The sequence below is a fragment of the Urocampus carinirostris genome, chromosome 10 (assembly GCF_059441175.1).
Source record: "Urocampus carinirostris isolate Australia breed hairy pipefish chromosome 10, RoL_Ucar_1.0, whole genome shotgun sequence".
Taxonomy (NCBI): Eukaryota; Metazoa; Chordata; class Actinopteri; order Syngnathiformes; family Syngnathidae; genus Urocampus; species Urocampus carinirostris.
The window spans coordinates 8,328,181-8,348,243 of NC_142358.1; the positions used below are offsets into that span (position 1 = coordinate 8,328,181).

General features: G+C 39.9%; 1 protein-coding gene across 1 annotated transcript in view; it reads right to left on the minus strand.

Annotated features, from left to right (window-relative positions):
* The window catches only part of dhx36 (DEAH (Asp-Glu-Ala-His) box polypeptide 36), a 53,926-nt gene that overhangs the window by 26,888 nt on the left and 6,975 nt on the right, over positions 1 to 20,063 (minus strand). Inside the window, exons 4-11 of the mRNA XM_088345261.1 lie at positions 17,445 to 17,691; positions 17,308 to 17,346; positions 13,891 to 14,061; positions 13,745 to 13,824; positions 10,054 to 10,128; positions 1,110 to 1,276; positions 934 to 1,015; positions 722 to 862 (exon numbers count right to left, since the gene is read on the minus strand). Of these exons, the coding sequence (XP_088201387.1) occupies positions 722 to 862; positions 934 to 1,015; positions 1,110 to 1,276; positions 10,054 to 10,128; positions 13,745 to 13,824; positions 13,891 to 14,061; positions 17,308 to 17,346; positions 17,445 to 17,691 (1,002 nt within the window). The remainder of the gene's footprint in view (positions 1 to 721; positions 863 to 933; positions 1,016 to 1,109; positions 1,277 to 10,053; positions 10,129 to 13,744; positions 13,825 to 13,890; positions 14,062 to 17,307; positions 17,347 to 17,444; positions 17,692 to 20,063) is intronic.

Consider the following 20,063-nt stretch of genomic DNA (forward strand, 5'->3'; position numbering starts at 1 on the left):
AGCGTTCTCAGGTTGATATGGTAAACAGGTATGAAGGCTTTATCAAAAACACTAAACTTTCCTTTCCGTTTCATCCGCGTCAATGTCAGGGCGCTGAAATGTCCTTTAATCCTTGAGGAACGATGAATTAATTAATGAATGAAATGTTATTTCTAACAAAATCAAAACAAATTATGTTAGCATAACATGTCCGAGTAGGAAGAATTATATGCTTATTTCACCCTACTCCTGCGACTATATTAATAATTGTTTCTCAGTTAGCTCTTCTGTGTATTTACATATAACAAAGCTCACAAATGTACATACTGTTTTTACATAGGTTCATATTATAAGACACTAGGAAAATAATAATAGCAATAAATAAATGCAATAAACCATACTTCTTTATCTTTTTTATCTATAAAAAAAGTAGACCAAAATAAATCGCACAAAGGAAGGTAACAAAAGATAGCACGAGAGGGGAGTGGGTAGCAGATATGCTTATTTGGTCCCACCCCTTATTTAGTCTTTTATCTTCTGTGGATGCAGTCACTTCATCACCACCACCATCATCATCATCATGATTTTTAAATATCATTCAGCCCCAATTTCTTCCTCTCTGTACTTTGACATGGTCCAAATGAAGTATCGTTGCTCTCTTTGACAGTGACAATAAATATCCCAAATTTAAATCCACAGTGTGATACAGCTTTTTGGTTAGAATTCACATTTAGTGACCTACTTAGACTGGAGTGTGCGCGCAAAACAAGGCCAACTCTCCTTGTACTCAGCTTCTTTCTCTTCTTTCTCGGGTCTGGACTGACGACCCTGCCAGAAGCCTCTCATCCAGGCGGGTCGTCTGTCCTGGTTTTTGGGGCGGTATCTAAAAAAAGAGGGATAAACACTAATCAAACAGGTTCAACAGTGTCACAGTGATGTATTAATAAATTGTACTTTATCATTTCCACTATGTCCTCAAGGAGGAACTCCTCCACTGGGAAGGTCAAGCCCGGGATGTGAATCATGGGGCAACGGTCTGGAGGACACCACACAAAAAAGCATGTCAATTATTGAAAACATTCGGATGGTAGATGCTGAGAGATGAGTCTTTTCATTAAGGGAGCAAATACCAAAGTACTTGGAGAATTTTTCTGCATTGAGTGTGGCACTCATCAAGATGACCTTGAGGTCGTGACGCACGTTGAGGAGGTCCTTGACGATGGTGAGCAAAACGTCTGACTGCAGGCTCCTTTCATGGATCTCATCAAGAACTAAATGACTGATGCTCGATAACTGCCTGTCCAGGAGGCAAACAAAAAGTTTTTTTCTCATTATTTGCACAGTTGGCAATTTTTCCATGCATGAGGTTTGGATACAATTATTTCATGCATTACCAGCATGCAAAAGATTATAAATCAATTCATTTTGATTGTTGTATTCTTAAGGTACTACTTGTAAAAAATGGCAAAGTATTTTAAATCAGATATTTACAAGAAGAATTTTGAAGGTAAACAAATACATTTGTACAGAGATATATGGCCTGCAGGCCATGTTTTTGGCAGTTCGCAGCATACATTAAATAAATTATACTTAATCCTAAAAATGTTTTACATACTTTAATAGATTTTGTAACGTAATCACTAAAACTGGATAATTGACAGCAGTTTGCAATCTTTTTAAAATGACTTTTTCATTAAATGAGCATTTTTGTAAAACGTTGTTAAAAGCTATTAGAGTTTCTATAAATATATACAGTGGGACCTCGGTTTTTGAACGCCTCTCAGTTCGAATAACTCGGAGTCCGACCAAAAATTTCGAGAAATTCTTGCTTCGATGTTCGGTCAAAAAATCGGAGTTCGAACGCCGGCAATGCGTGAGTGCATACGCTAGGTGCGATGCTGAGCGGCGTACGGGTGTTTTAGCCCCTTATTATGCCTCCTAAGAAAGTCAGTGCAAGCAACAAAGTTGCTACAGGTGAAAAAGGAAAAGTAGTGCGTACAACTATTGCATTTGAGAAAAAAATAATAGCAAAATATGAAGGAGGTGTGCGAGTGTCTGATCTTGCTAGAGAATACAGCATGGCTAAATCTACGATCAGTACGATACTTAAGAATAAGGAGGCTGTGAAATCTAGTGATGTGGCTAAGGGAGTGAGTGCTATAAGCAGGGATCAGAATGGAGATTTTCATTTTCAGCTGAAATAGCCAGGGTCCAACAAAACAGAAACCATGTATTTTATATATATATATATATATATATATATATATATATATATATATATATAAATTAAAAAAAAAATAATATATTGACATTAAAAGCATTTGTAATATTGAACATGAGCATGATGATACAAAATAATTTATTTTAATCATGTTTATAACAAATTTAAAATTTTGTTTATCCTGTTCTAAATATTGTATAAACACAAAAGATAAAATCATTTCATAAATAAAAAGATTTATAAATACCTCAGATTGGGATTTTCTGTCACACAGGGGAACCAGTGGTTGACTGCTGCTAGTATTTGAAGTGGAAGGATTTGGAACGGCCAATAATGTTGAACCGGTGGTGTTACTGTTAGTTTCACTGCTGATTTTAAATGCGGATCCGAGTGCATAATTTGATCGCCGGCAAGCTATTTTTGCTTTGTGCTTGTTCATTTTAGCATGATCGATCCGTGCCACACAACCTCGCGTACCATAATTGATCAGATCGACACAGTATAGACACTTTGCTTTCCCTGGAACATCACACTTTGCGATGAACTGGCTCAAAGTTTCTGTAACTTCCTCGATCTTTGCGCCGATTTTAACGTTTACTGTGACAGTCTTCTCCAGCCATGACCACTTAAATTTATTCTTGATTCCTTTATCAATCTCGGAGACAAAAGCCTTGTCTTCTTTTCTTAGTATTTTCATATTTAATTTTTCAAACACTCATTTCACCGTTTGAAAAGACCGGAAGGAGCGCCATGTTTGAGAAAGCCAATGCTCTGAACAAAAGCTCCGCTGATTGGTTATCAGCGAAACTATCGACCAATGGTCTAAATGCTAACTTGGGGTGACGAAACAGTCACGTATCATACTTCACCCCCTAGACGATTTACGGGAATGACCTTTGGGGTTCAAAAACAGCGGAAATCCGCGGAAAATTCTGATCCCTGTATAAGCAAGCAACGGCCGTCCACCTGCGCCTTCTGCTGACCACCACAAAGGTAAGAAATCCTATCCATAATTCTTTTCTTTGTCCTTTTTTTTAATTTTTACACGTTCATGTTAGCGTAATCTTTCGTACGGAAGATTACGACAACGCGAACGTACGATTAGCCTGGGTTAGCTTTATGTGAGTGTTGGAACGGAGCCCAACTTTTAGGGTGTTGGAACGGAGCCCCCTTTCCAATGAACCGCTCACCACTTGTTGTGGAGACCTGGGTGCTAAATGACTTGTAAACGACCTGATTTTTTTATTTTTACACGTTTATGTTAGCGTAATCTTTCAGATTCAGATTCAGATTCAGATCTACTTTATTGTCATTCTAGTACACGTGTATACAGAACGAAATGTCGATGGATCTGACTCCCACAGTTTCCCTCAGTGTCCTTCAGTGTACAGATATAAATAAAGCTGTATTGTGTTATTTACCATAGTGCCGATAGTGCAAGAAGAGACGCTAACCAGATGTGCAAGATGGGCAGTCAGGTTAACAAGTCAGGTACACAGTACCATTATATTGTAAACAATAACACTGTAAGTAATAACACTGTAAGTAACAATAGTGCAGAGATCAAATGTGCAAGGAGTGGCAAGCTATAAAAAAAAACTGCCACTAGTGCAAAAGTCAAATTAGCAGCCGTTTAGATTTAAGTTAACTATATGTTAGATTGACCATTTAACAGTCTAATGGCCAGGGGGACTAGACTATTGCGGAGCCTGGTGGTCCTGCACCGCACACTGCAGTACCTCTTCCCAGAGGCTAGCAGAGTGAATAGTCCATGATGGGGGTGAGAGGGGTCCCCGGTAATGTTCTTAGCATGGGATAAGCAGCGCTTCTGGCCAATGTCCTGAAAGGAGGGAAGTGTAGTCCCGATTATTTTCTCCGCTGTCCTCGTTACCCTCCTCACACTACCCCAGTCGGTAGCGCTGCAGCCTCCACACCACACAGAGATACAGCTGGTCAGGATACTCTCTATGGTGCCCCTGTAGAATGTGATGAGGGATGGTGGGGGCAGGTGGGCTCTCCTCATCCTCCGCAGGAAGTACAGGCGCTGCTGTGCCCTCTTAACCAGAGATGCAGTGTTCACGGACCAGGTGAGTTTGTTTGTGATGTGCACCCCTAGGAACTTGATACTGCTGACAACCTCCACAGCCTTGTTGTTGATGCAAAGTGGGGCATGGTTGGGCTGGTTTTTCCTAAAGTCGACAATGATCTCTTTAGTCTTGTCAACATTCAGGACCAGGCTGTTGTCCTTGCACCAGCCCACCAACTGCTCCACTTCCTCTCTGTAGGCCAGGTCGTTGTCATCCCTGATGAGGCCCACCACCGTTGTGTCGTCAGCATACTTCACGATGTGGTTTGTGGCGGACCTAGGGACGCAGTCGTGAGTCATCAAGGTGAACAGCAAGGGGCTTAGGACGCAGCCTTGGGGGGAGCCCGTGCTGAGGTAGATGACATCTGAACTGTTCTGACCTATCCGCACAGATTGGGGTCTGTCACAGAGGAAGTCCAGCAGCCAGTTCCGCAGGGGGGTGTTGAAACCCAGAAGCCCCATTTTGTCTACCAGATGTTGTGGGATGATGGTGTTGAATGCTGAACTGAAGTCCAGGAACAGCATCCGCACATGGGTGTTCTTCTCCTCTAGGTGTGTCAGGCTCAGGTGAAGCGCAGAGGAGATGGCATCCCTGGTGGAGCGGTTTGTCCTGTAGGCAAACTGAAAGGGGTCGAATGAAGAGGGGAGACTGGAGGTGATGTGCTCTTTAACCAGTCTCTCGAAGCACTTCATTATGATAGGAGTCAGTGCAACGGGCCGGTAATCGTTGAGTGATAAGATCTGGGTTTTCTTTGGCACTGGGATGATGTTGGCAAATTTGAAGCATGATGGTACTTTGGCTTGGTCTAGCGAGGTGTTGAAAATGTCTGTTAGTACACAAGCCAGCTGATCAGCGCACTCCCTAAGTACCCGCCCCGGAATGTTGTCCGGGCCTGGAGCCTTCCTTGTGTTGACCCTTCTCAGGGTCTTCCTCACGTCAGATGAGTCCAGGTGGAGTGCTCTTTCGTCCTGATTTGGAGCCGCTTTCACTGCAGGGGTGCTGTTTTGTGCCTCGAACCTACCAAAGAAATTGTTGAGGTCATTCAGAAAGTCCATGCTAGTGTTCTGCACTGGGGTGGTGTTTGGCTTGTAACTGGTGATGGCCTGGATGCCTTTCCACATATCCCTGGTGTTGGTTGTGCTGAGGAAACGTTCCTGAATCTTTTGACTGTACGTTCGCTTTGCTAGTCTGATGGCACGGTTCAGGTTAGCCCTCGCTGATAACAGCGCCTCCTTGTCACCAGATCTAAAGGCAAGGTTACGTACTTTTAGTTGATTGCGTATTTCAGCAGTCATCCAGGGCTTCTGATTGGCACGGGTGCATATAGTTTTGTTATTGCTGACGTCTTCTGCGCATTTACTGATGTAGGCTGACACAGAAATGGCGTACTCATCTATATTTATTTTGTTGTTGTAAGTGGCAGCCGATTTAAACATGTCCCAATCAGTGCACTCAAAGCAGTCTTGTAGTGCCTCCATAGCCCCCTCAGACCACACCCTCACCTGCTTCACTGTTGGTCTTTCTCTTGTAAGCAGGGGCTTGTATGCAGGAATTAGCATAACAGAAAGGTGATCTGATGAGCCTAGGTGGGGGCGGGGGGCTGCTTTATATGCACCTTTGATGTTTGTGTAGGCCAGGTCTAATGTGTTCCTACCTCTTGTAGCAAAGTTTACATGCTGATGGAAATGCGGGAGAACTGTTTTCATATTGGCCTGGTTAAAGTCCCCCGCCGCAATAAAAATGCACTCAGTATAAGCATGCTGCAGTTCACTCACAGTTCGGTAGAGAATGTCCATTGCCTCCTTCGTATTAGCGCTGGGGGGCACGTACACGGCCGTAATGATGGTCGCGCTGAACTCCCTCGGTAAGTAAAACGGTCTGCAGATCACCGTCAAAAGTTCAATGTCTCGTGAGCAGTGATTCGAGATTATCTTCGCATTTCTGCACCATTTATTGTTTGTGTAAATGCATAGACCGCCGCCCTTGCTTTTGCCGGTGAGCTCGCCGCTTCTATCAGCGCGGAAAGCAGTTAGCCCCACAATGCTAACCGCGTCATTCGGGATAGATGAGTTTAGCCATGTCTCCGTCAGAATCAAAGCACAACAGTTCGTCAACTCGCGGTTCGATGAGAATTCCACTTGTAGATGGTCCAGTTTGTTGTCCAGGGAGCGGACGTTGGATAGGAAAATCGATGGTAGAGGCGTTTTGAAGGGTTTAGCCTTCATCCGAGCCGTTAGCCCGGCCCGACAACCTCGTTTCCTTCCCCGGTCACAGCGCTTCCGCTTGCCACTTTTACTCGCTGCTTTGTAGGCCTCTGGCTTCTGTTGACGTAGCACTCCGAGGCTAAGTAAACACTCCAGAGTGGTCGTCGAAATTTGCGCTGGATTTCTGGATGTTCGCATATCCAGCAAAAAACTGCGATCGTATATTAATCTGCAGTTAGAGTTGTCTTTGTTCGCCCTCATAGACTGAGTCGAAGATTGGGGTTTTTGACCAAAATGTGAGAAACTGTCGGGAGCAAATCCGGCCGCCGCCGAGCAGGGCGCCGCCATGTTTCGTACGGAAGATTAAGATAACGTGGACGTACGATTAGCCTGGGTTAGCTTTATGTTTACGTTAAACATTCAAGGTAAACATTCAGGGTGTTGGAACGGATTAAAACGATTTACATTATTTTTAATGGGAAAAATGATTTCGGTGATCGAACAAATCAGTTTTCGAACAGGGCTCTGGAACGGATTATGGTCGAGAACCGTGGTTCCACTGTAATAACAACATAAAACATAATAATTCCAAACTAAATATTTTAAAATGTATCAATATTTAAATATATATAGAATAAAAAACAATAAATAAAATACATGTATAAAATATATTTAATACTCTAATAATATAAAATATTAAAAATATTTAAGTATACAAAATATTGAATAGAAAACAATAAAATATATGAAACTGTAATACAGAAATACAATATAAATTCACTTGAATATATAAATTACAGTACTATACAAAATATAAATAAACAAATCATATATATACATATATATGTATATAAAATCTATAAACTATTATTAATATAGTATAAAATAAAAAATAAAGAAAATGCATAAACAAAAAATAAAGTAAAAAATGAAATATAAATAAATTAGAACGATGATAATTATAATAAAAAAAAAATATATATATATATATATATATATATATATATTTATATATTATATTAATTATACCCTATATCCCTCCATTTTTAAATTAATCTGATAAAGGTAAAGTATGGGCACTCCCTAAAGCACATGTGTCAAACTGCCGGCCCGCGGCCCACGTCCAGCCCGCCGTGTAATCATATCCAGCCCGCAAGACCATTTTACATTATTGTTATTAATGGCCCATCAATATGAACAACGCCGTCTCATCCCTGGACATCATATTCCGACGTTTTACTCACTGTACCTATTCCTTCATATATGACGTATACTATACTATATACCAAGGGTCGGGGAACCTATGGCTCGCAAGCCATATATGGCTCTTTCTATGAGTACCTATGGCCCAGGGACAAATTTAATTGCATGCAAATTTTCTCCATCTTGTTCAAAACTTAAGCCAATGATCCTGTTCAGATACACGCAAAGCCAAACCAAAGCTGAATTACAAAGCAGTACCGTATTTTCTGCACTATAGGGCGCACCGGGTTATAGGGCGCACCCCCAAAAAATAGTTTTTGGTCCTATATCTTCCATAGATAAGGCGCACCGGATTATAAGGCGCTACAATGGGAACGTCGACAAAAAAGTCAGATAGTTCAGTCAAACGTATTACCCCCTTAACATTCCGAAAGCTTGCAAAGAAGCAAATACGTGTCGTAGACACGTGCGGATGCGGTGTCCGTACGATGTCACTCAAATGCATCGTTCCAAATATCATTCAGAAGGTTAAAGTCTTGGGATTCCAGAGATGCCAACCATTCCTTAGTTTCTACTTTCTTTTTGCTCGCAACTTTACTGTGCATATGACAATAAACACTTGGAATTGAGTTTAATTTAAAAAAAGACCCATCACAGAAACATCGATATCACTCTGAAACAAGATACTGGAAAAATATATAGCCGGAGTAGCTCACCGAAGTCATTGTGTTCAATAATAATGGGCAACCATGGTCCTCTTATATCTGTGAGTGTAGTTAATCCAGGAGAATAAAATATTTACAAATACAGAATAGTAAAACATGCTTTCTCTATGCCGTAGACAACCAACCAAATTTGCGATTCACATTCATCTTTTCCGGCCAATTGCAGGCTTTGTTTTGTCCCTTTAGCCTATCCAAGCCCGTAAATTATAAAAAAGATCCGCCCCCTTTACCTCCGAATAACTTTAGCCAATAGTGATCGATTCAAATGATGATTAACACATTGGTTAGCCAATGAAACGCCGGTATATAAATCCCATCATACACCGCGGACTACTTCACGTTCGGGGAAAAATATAGTCGGCGGCTGTTGCATTAGTTGCAAGACTTTGCGACACACCATTGAGCCATATATAAGGCGCACTGTATTATAAGGCGCATGGTCAGCTTTTGAAAAAACTTTTAGGTGCGCCTTATAGTGCGGAAAATACGGTACTTTTCAGAATATATAGGGCACGTTTTCACTACAATTTACAAAAAAACTCGTTTTGGCTGTACAACGCTAAAGAATCCTTTATATAAAAGCTCACTATATAATCTGTGTTGCATGTTCAGATACTTGTTGATGAATCCACTGAACAAAATGTAAATACGCCAAAACACCGGAAGAGAACTTAAAGTTATTTGATTGGGTGAGTGGGAGGGATGGGTGGAGCTATGCAAAAAGTGCAAGCACTCCCTCCCATCTCTTGCCCTACTCCGTCTGCACCAAAGGTAAGCACATCAGGCTCCCTGTTTACAAAATAATTTGTGCAGCATTTTACATAGTTCTACCTTTGACAGGAGGTATATTAAGGAGAGCAAAATCTTTTGGGATATTTAAGTTTTTTTTAATATACTGTATACATTGACATAGGAGCAAAGGAATTTGAATGTTATTTTAATGTTAAGTTGTTTAAGTTAAGTTCTAAGTTGTATAATTTAACAAGATATTTTTATTTACAGCAAAATAGTAAATACTGTATAAGTGATTTAAGGTTTAAATGTAATATTCTTGTCTGTTTTTATCCATATTTATGTTCCAAAAACATTCAGTATAAGTGTGTTCAATAAATGTTTATCCTGGTTGGCCCGCGACCTTAAGTGTGTTTTGAATTTTGGCCCCTTGTGCAATTGAGTTTGACATCCCTGCCCTCAAGCAATGACCCAGTTGGAGGAATAATACTGAAGTCATTTGTGTTTAGTACATTTTAAATCAGGGTTCGAGAAATGTTTGTTGCATCTAGCACAGGTACAAATGCATTGTACTAACCTGTAGGCTCTGCAAAAAACTACAGCTGTTTGTCAGACTGCAAACCCCCAAAATGACTCACACGGGGGTCAAGTTGTGCCAAATTTGGAATGAGTAAAAAATGTTCTAACTAAAGTTGGCACTCTCGCTTTCCAGCGAGGATGCTCTGGATGCGGGGAAGAGTGGGCGGGGATGACTCAACTGTGTTTATTTTCTTGGCCAGAGAATGGGGAGGGTCCTTACTGATGTGTCTGGCATTAACAGCGAACACAAATCTATAAAGGCTAGTGAAACATAGAAAAAAACAGCTGAAGTCAAAATAAATTCTGGGAGAAGGGAGACTTACGAGTCGGAGCGAAGCCACTGAAGAATAATGCCCGTGGTACAATACAGGATGGAACCTTTTCGCCGTGGTAACTGGCTGGGACGAGACAAAACAGAAAAGTAGTTTCCAAATTAGGTTCTAATACATTTTACATATTCATGAGTTAAGTTTGACATCTTGCAAAAACTTCCGATGTTTTGGGATGTGTAAAGAAATCCAAGAGAGCAGGCCATTATTTTCCTATTTTTTGACAATTGGTGTTCATTATGATCGTTGTAGCTTTCATCTTCGCTATTGTTGTTCTTCCCCATTCACATCCAATTTATATCAGTTTTTTTGTCCAACAATTCAATAATGAGCATCGGCATTAAGCACAAGCTAATGAAATTCAAAACATGACCGCGCAACTGCTACCAACAAAATAAAAATGTAACCCAAAGAAAAAAAGTTGAATAGGGTTTGATAGCAAAAAATAACGATAACGTTGCAGAAAAAGCAATGACATACCAAATACAAGTATTGATTAAAAATGAATCCGAAATGTTCAATATGAATGCAACATGCTTAGAAAACGGTCATGATAGACATGTGTCAGTCGCGTTAAATATTGCCATCTGCAAACCAAGAAAAAAAAAACACCAAAAAATTGTAATCGGTGCACCTCAGGATTTAACCCATCACCGTTCCTATAAAATTGGCCAGCAATCCTAATTCAAGACGTACCCAAATTAAACTGAATACTGTTCTTAAACCGTTTGGAGAATAGGCAGTTTTGGTCTCTTTTGAGAAGTAACACTTTAAGGTCTTGTGTCAAACTGGAAAAAAAAATCACAGCAGGTACTACTAACATTTAGTCAGTGAGTTGGAACACACAGTAAAAGAAGGTATTGTTTGCAATCAAATGCCTGCAGATGAGTGTAGCATGGGCATCTTAGCTGGAAAATAAGTGAGACAGTAGGCTGAAGCCTTACCTGGTACCTTGTCAAATTTGATCACAATCTGAAAAACTAAACATTTTATTTTACACATTTCTCTAATGGCAGGTCTAGCAGTTTCCAAAAGCGTCTAGTTTACGGCAATAAAATCTTTGCAACTGGGTATTTTAATTTGGCCATTTATTTAGACATTTTGAAAGAGTTTCAAATGTTTGAGTTCTCTTTCCAGAAGTCAATCAATGATTGAAAAATGAATCACGAGTGGCGTTACGCACGTTTATTTTAGGTTCTAATTTGAAAACACAGTGTATATCCGTGTATGTTTTTTTTCAGATTTCATCGGCTAACAAATGTGTATGTCATCAGTTGATTACTGGCTAAAGATATCCGAAGCCGAAGTAGGTCATGACGCTTTATTTCAATACAGCCCCTCATAGATTGGCAACGGCTAAGGACCATGAAAAAAAGCTTTCAGTTGGCCGAGAGTGCTGTCAATCAAAATGTCAGAGGCTGACAGCCATATTGGAAATACTCTGATGAGTCTGTTCCTTTCAAAAGGGGAATTATGGAGGAAAACAAACTGAGTACAAAAAGGATCTTCAAACGATGCAGGAATGCTTTTAGGCATTTTGTTTTCTGTCAGCATTGTAGTGTGTTTTGAAGAAAATATTTAACACTGTTGGATTCAATGGAAGGTCTTCAATATAACAAGTTCACGTTTGCAGGGAATCCTATAATCAGATAACTACGAGAGCACTTTTTGGGTGAGCTATGCCGGCTTTATAGTTTTCGGGTAACTTGTTTCAGACTGATTGTGATGTTGATGTGATAAGTACATTCTAAAGTGGCCATCATATCTTGAATCCTAAGAGTTAGAGCTTTCCAATGATATGTATCAGTATAAGTATTTCAGTTTCTGGTGACATTGGGAAGACACGACTTTGTTTATCGACAGTACGACGGCTCGCTGGCTGAACATTAGGGGGGTTAACCTGTGTGAGCAAATTCATATTATCAGAGTTATTCTGATCTCTGCCACTTTTATAAAATATCATGTATTAGTATAGGCCACAACTATATAGTTATAGAAATTGTTTTTAACCCCTTAAATTCCGAGAAGCAAAGACGTATGTATGTATCCAGTCAATGGAATAAGTCACATATCATTGTAAAGCTTAAACTCATGGGATTCAAGATATGATGACCATTTCAAAATGATGTCATTACAGACACGTTAAGATCAGTCTAAAACAAGCTACCTGAAAACTATAAAGCCGGTATAAAAACTCAACAAAAAAGTGCCCGAGTATTCTAATGAATATGATTCTTCCCAAAATGGTCTTGTTAAATTCACAACAGTACAGTGATCCAACCGTGTGAAATATTTACTCTTCTATTTTTTGAGTGTTCTAACTTATATTACTCAATGTTAATAGCACTTGCAGTGATTACTTCAATTGGGGGTCAGGACTTTAGAGTGTAACCTTTCAAAAGGGATCAAAACTGTCTACATTCTTCAAACAGTTCAAGACCAGCCTTCAGTTTACTTTGGGTATGCCTTGGACAGGGATTTTAGGCAAATTATTCAGGATTGTTAAGGGGTTAACTACCATATGTCCCAAACTATAAGTCGCTCCAGCTATCAAATGCATAATAAAGATGGAAAACACGTATAAGTCCCCACAGCTATAAACACACTAAACCAGTTTTGAAACAGTTTTAAATGCAGATCCAGATTATGTAAAGTTTTTTTTATTTTATATGTGAATACTTTATATAAGAGGTGATGTCTTTATATTTTTCTTTTTATAATTTTTATATTGTATATTTTCACAAGTGGAGTGCGACCCTAATTTTGTTGTTGCAACACAATAATATAAAAGGCGATTCTGATACTGACTGGGCTATAAGACAAGTTTTCAGGGGAAATTTGTTGAATAGAATACTACACCAAAAACAGACATCCTTTACTATTTAAATGCTAAATAATTTAAAATAAAAGTAAAATAGAGCCAACAAAAGGCTCAACGGTATGCTTATGTTAAATGACACAACTGGGAATGTGCCGTATTAAGAGTTATTCAGATAACTATAGCATTAAAAACCAAGTTTAACAAAAAACACCTATGTCGCTCAAAATACCTAGTAAATAAAACTCGTGAAAATCCTCATCCTTGGTGTCAATTTCATTAATTCCGCTAACTGCTTGATGTCTTGTTGCCTTTTTAACAGCATTTTTTTCTACATGCAGATTGAACTCGACAGGAGGATATTTTTTGTGCCATTATTGCAACTGATCATGTTGAAATGATCAACAAAGACCCAGAGTGGTTTAGTGTGAATATAACAAGTGAAACTAGATACCGATAAGTGTTAAGAATTCACACATAAAACGTTCACAAATATAAGGCCCACCACAGACCAAACTACCCAAAACAGCGACTTTCGGTGCAGAAAATTCGCATACTGTGTCTTGTTTTGTGCATCATCAAAATGTGTAATTTAAAAAATCTTTTAAATGTCCTCTTGATAATTTTTAGTCTGTTTTTTTCTGTTTTTAATATTGGACCATGCGTAGGAGAGCCTTTAGAATAGATTTGGAATTAGCATTCTGGGGGGTTATGTACAGTCCACTCCTGTTCTCCTTGCGAGTTTAAATTTCATTGACGTCTTCTACATATTTGGAAGGTCTACTTTAAACTTATCACCTACCCAAATTAATTCTGAATCATGAAAATATGAATGCGTGTGCCATGTCCAATGAAAAATTCCCTTACCTCTGCAATCGAATTTGGTAACCACATGAATTTCCCCCACCAACCCTTTCCGCCCTCTCAGAGGCCACGCGCTCAGCAACCTGCGGAGGCACCAACGGGTAAATTAGACAAAAAGTCCACTCGAGATAATGTGAGATAGGACGTACCGAGATGGCGCTGATCCGACGGGGCTGCGTGCAAACCACGCGGCATGTGGAGCCCATACCACGCTTAATGTGGTCATCGAGGATGAACTGGGTCACCTGGGTTGTTTTACCGCAGCCCGTTTCCCCGCTCACCACCAGAACTTGGTTGGAGTTGATCAACTCAACCAGTTCCTGATTATTTCAGATTGGATGGAGCAGAAAGACAAGAACTGCGTCAGATAAGAGGTAGGATCAGCCAAAAAAGTCCAGCCCGACCCGACCCGAGGGTATAACAGCCCTAACCAGCCTGAACCCGACCGATCAACTTGATTTGAGAGACTGAGCCTAAAGAAGACCTGGAGGAAGGGTGAATGCTGCCTGGATCTTCCACAAAGAAAAAACACATGACGAGTGGATAATTTAAAAATATAAATAAATCTGCAAGCCCAGCCTGGCCCAACCTAATGATTGACATTTAATGCCTGTGCCCAAGATAATACCTCTAAATAGGAGCGATGGAACTGAGAGTTTGGAACTGCAACATAGTTTATGTGCAATTAATCATAAAACTAAAAGAAGATCTGGTATGCTAACAGTTAGCATTTATTGATGTTGATTGTTCAACCTTGTACTGTACACCGTACCTAAACTTAACTATTAAGCAACATAAAAAAAAACTCAAAACTCACCAGTATATATTCTTTATCCTTCACAAAATAAGGCACAACACTCAACCCTCTTAAATTTTAATTTAAGTCAAGTCGTGTTTACTTGTATACTGGACTGTCTCAGAAAATTAGAATATTGTGATAAAGTTCTTTATTTTCTGTAATGCAATTAAAAAAACAAAAATGTCATACATTCTGGATTCATTACACATCAACTGAACTATTTCAAGCCTTTTATTATTTGAATATTGCTGATTTTGGCTTACAACTGAAGAAAACTCAAAAATCCGATCTCAAAATATTAGAATACTTCCTCAGACCAAGTAAAAAAATAATTTTATAACAGCAAAACTAAATCAAACATTTGAAAATGTCCATTGATGCCATTAGTACTTGGTTGGGAATCTTTTGCACGGATTACTGCATCAATCCGGCGTGGCATGGAGGCAATCAGCCTGTGGCATTGCTGAGGTGTTATTGATGCCCAGGATGCTTCGATAGCGGCCTTCAGCTCATTTGCATTTGTAGGTCTGGTGTCTTTCATCTTCTTCCTAACTATACCCCACAAATTCTCGATGGGGTTCAGGTCAGGGGAATTAGCAGGCCAATCAAGGATAGTGATGCCATGGTCAGTGCACCAGTTACTGGTGGTTTTGGCACTGTGGGCAGGTGCCAGATCATGCTGGAAAATGAAATCCTCATCTCCATAGAGCTTTTCAGCAGATGGAAGCATGTAGTGCTCTAAAATCTCTTGGTACACAGTTGCATTTACTCTGGACTTGATGAAACACAGTGGACCAACACCAGCAGCTGACATGGCTCCCCAAACCATTGCTGACTGTGGGAACTTCACACTGGATTTCAAGCAACTTGGATTTTGCTCCTCTTCAGCCTTTCTCCAGACTCTGGCGCCTTGACTTCCAAATGAAATGCAAAACTTGCTTTCGTCTGAAAAGAGGACTTTGGACCACTCTGCAACTGTCCAGTGCTTCTTCTCCATAGCCCAAGTCAGACGCTTCTTCCGTTGTCCTGAGTTCAGAAGTGGCTTGACCATGGGAATACGGCTATTGTAGCCCATTTCCCGGACACGTCTGTGAACTGTGGCTTTTGATACCTGGACTCCAGCTTCAGCCCACTGTCTTTGAAGCTCCCCCAAATTCTGGAAGCGGCTCTTCTTCACAATTTTGTTAAGGCTGCGGTCATCTCTCTTGGTTGTGCAGCGTTTCCGGCCACATTTTTCCCTTCCAACAGACTTTTTGTGGATATGCTTTGAAACTGCACTCTGTCAACAGCCCGCTCTTTGAGAAATTTATTTTTGTGTCTTACCCTCCTGAAGGAGGGTATCAATGATGGTCCTCTGGACAGCAGTCAGATCAGCAGTCTTCCCCATACTTGTGATTTAGTTTACTGAACCAAGCTGAGTGTTTTTAAGGCTCAGGAAACCCTCGCATGGTGTTTCGAGTTAATTGGATGATTCAGGTGATTAGTTGAATAGCCTACTTGTATACTTTTTCATGATATTCTAATATTTTGAGATAGGATTTTTGAGTTTTCTTAAGCTGTAAGCCAAATTCAGCAATATTCAAATAATAAAAGGCTTGAAATAGTTCAGTTGATGTGTAATGAATCCAGAATGTATGACATTTTTGTTTTTTTAATTGCATTACAGAAAATAAAGAACTTTATCACAATATTCTTATTTTCTGAGACAGTCCAGTAGCCCTTATCCACAAAGAGTCTCAAAGGGCTGCGCAGATTATTGAAAACAACAGACTATTATTACACCATACCCTGATCTAAAACCTACATGAGGGCAAGGAAAAACTCAAAAACCTCAACATGAGGAAAATGAGGAAACTTCGAGAAGGGGCCGTACATGAGGTAATCCCCCTTCTAGGATGACCAACACAGTAGTAATTAAAATAATATGAACTGACGAATTGAACTTTTTCAGGCTGGTGTGAGAAACAAAATAATTTATATCATGCGTGAAAGTGGTAACATATATATATATATATATATATATATATATTTTTTTTTTTTTTAAATATATAGTCATATGAAATATGAGCCAAACAAATAACTTGATTTGATAGACAAGATGAATTGAAATAAAAACATTTTTGTTGGGCTTGGCAACTTAAATTTTGCCATTGTTTCCGCCATGCAAGTGCACTCTCGCGGCCAAAATCTATTATCCCTGATCCGGCATTGCTGGGTGCAAAAACCGGCAGAAGGCACTTTAATCAAGACTTAAATTATATGCAAAGTAATGGCTAGAAATACATTATGCCCGATTGACTTTTGGTGAGCCAGGGCCGCTGAAGCGTGCAATTGTGGCAAGCCTAAAATAACTGCACTGTTTTGGCCGCAATGCATTATCCCCAGTTGACTATTGCCAATAGGGGGCCAAGAGAGCAAATTTGTGCCATGCGTGGGGGCTGTTTTTTCCAGTTCTTTACTGCCTAAAATTAAATTTACCCAGCCAGCTGCAACCAATTATCCCCGGTTGACGATTGCTGCACACTGGAGCCCGCAAAACGCATGTTGAAAATGGCGGTGGAGGGTAGGTGGAAAGTTCTAATTCATATATCAATGTTGGTTTTGGTCCCCATTAACTGCAATCAATGAGGGATTGTAGTATAATGGATTTGTAGATTTCAGTGTTTAAACATTACCACATAAAAATATTTGAAATGTGCAGTCGCGGTTCCTAGCATGGACACAACAAAAATTCAAGGCATCTTATAATTAAAAAATTACAATTAACCTCTTTCTTCTTGTAGGACGGCAACTTCTCTCTGAACATCTGTACAGAAAAAGGAGGAAAATAACACATTTATCTATAAATACAGGTGAGTAAAACAATACAGGTGAGAGAAGCAACACATGCTCTCAAAAACTCACCAGCATCTCCTTGTATTTGGAGTGTGACATTTTACTTTGCAGGTCTCTCTTCAGTGACTCATCGAGCGAAACGTCTCTGGCTGTTTCCTGGAGAAGAAATTCCAAGTCTTTGTCATTCCTCCTTAGTTTCTCTCTGACTTGGCCGTCCTCCAGTCGCTGCTGCTGCTGCACAACATCCTCATCATCAGCATTGTCGTCGTCCCAACTGTCAGGGATCTCATCCTTAACAACTGTCTGAGTGATGGAACTAACAGAGAAATAGGAAAAATAAGAGACTTAAAGAACCAGGAATCATTTGCAATTAAAAAGTCAAGTCAGTGGGGATCTGGTTAGTTTGAATGGTGGTCTCTGCTTCAATAGGCAAATCGAGGATAAACCGACAGGGATATATGTATGATGCATCTCCAGCCCGCCAATTTAAAGTGATAAAATGTCAGTGACACCTCAAGCATGAGGTGAGAACTTGCAGGAAGCCTGGTGCAGGAATCAAAATTCTGAAGCATGGGACAGGGTGGCAGACATTTTCATTCGTGCCCGATGAAGCCCTTGTGACATTATTTCATCAAATTACCCCGATGATGAGGAATGGTAAAACCTTTCATTTTTAACTTGCTGCACTCAGCCTTGTTTTGGAGGAATGGAAATAGGACACTGTTCATCATATTCCCCTATGTTCTAGAAGTAATGGCCAAAATAACTGACAGAAAGATGAAGTTAGGTGGCTCCAACAAGGCAAGTCAGACAATGAGTTGTGCACCATACCAGTGTTTATCAACCACTGTGCCGCGGCACACAGCAATTAATTGCCGTACTGTAACGTTGGGGAATTAGTCAATATGTGTGTTTGTGAGGTTTAGCGAAAGCCATCTTTCATTTGGATTTACTTTTATCAGAGATGCAATGGAACTGACTAGTGATGTCCCATTGCGGGATTTTTTTTTCAATAAAGGAAATGTGCCTTGGCTCAAAAAAGGTTTAAAAAAAAAACAGCACCTTACTAATGCTAAACGTACTGTGTTACAAGATACAATGTAGATGAGAATTTTTTAGCAAGTAAGCCATAGTTGTCACTTGTCATTCATCTATGTACTGCAGTGCCACAATGCTTTGCAACCCGAAAATACCACAGATGATGAAAATGTACGCGGTTCCTACTTCACAAAGATTTACTTATTACAATGGTTTAAGGGTAGGATCTGCTATATTTTTGTGTTGTTGTTTTCTTTGTGGAGGACCTGCACAACATGCACTTACTTATACCCAAGTAATTATTTCGATGACTACTTTTTACTTCTATTTAAGTGATTATTCTGAAGTAACTGTTAATCTTCTGAAGTAACACACTTCAGCGCTTCACCTGAAAACCATACGTAATTTGGCGTTGGAGTACACGCCTTGGCGCTGAAGTTCACAATTGATTCAAGGGACCCGAATAAACCCGAAGCTGCACTTCTGAGCTGCATTTTGGTGCTGCGCATACATCAGCCGAAGAAGGCACTTTGGTGCTGAAGTGCACACTTTGGCGCCGAAATACGCACGGTTGCAAAATGCAGCTTAGGCTATACTTCAGGCCTAGTCCCTCATATGAATCGGTCGGATTTAGGCTGGTTCGGGCTTTTATACCCGTCGGTCTTACCTCTAAGATACTTCTTGTTCTGCCCCACAGGAAAGGTAAAATTGAAGTTTATTTTAGTTGGTTTTCCGTAATCATTATGCAGATGACACTCAACTGTATGTGCCACTGGAGACAAATGGATAGTTAAATTGTAAAAATCTGGAGGCTTGCCTTACTAAGATTCAAAGATAGATGTCACGTAATTTTTTGCGTCTTAACCCAAAAAAAACTGAAATGTTGATTATTGGTCCAGCTCATTGTCGTGAGTTGTTTTCAAACACTGCCCTGAACCTAGACCAATGTAATATCACCCATAGCGACCCGGTCAAAAATCTAGGTGTTATATTTGATCCTAATCCGTCGTTTCAGTCACACGTGAAAAATATTACTAGAATAGCTTTCTATCACCTCCGTATTATTGCGAAGATTCGTTTGATGCCGTCCCAATCAGATGCAGAGGTTTTAATTCATGCATTTATTACTTCTCGACTTGATTACTGTAATATATTTCTTTCTGGTCTCCCGATGTCTAGCATCAAAAGTTTGCAGCTGGTTCAGAATGCGCCAGCTAGACTTTTGACTAAGACAAAAAAGTTTGAGCATATTACTCCTGTATTGGCCAACTTGCACTGGCTCCCAGTCCACTTAAGATGTGACTTTAAGGTTCTCTTATTAACATACAAATGTTTGCATGGACTTGCACCCTTTAATCTCTCTGATTTGATATCCCCCTATGTTCCTGCACAGAGCCTCCGGGTCTGAAAATGCCGGTCTACTTGTGACTCCGAGACCCAAGAAGTCTGCAGGCTCGAGAGAATTCTCCATCCGGGCCCCGGTGCAATGGAATGCTCTGCCTCCAGAGATAAGATCTGCAACCTCAGTGGAAGTTTTTGAATGAATGAATGAAAATTTTATTTCGAACATAAAAATAAAAACAGGACAAAAACAATGAGTCAACAACGAAATAATGTCCCACAAAATGTTCGAAAAGGGGTAGTCAGAAG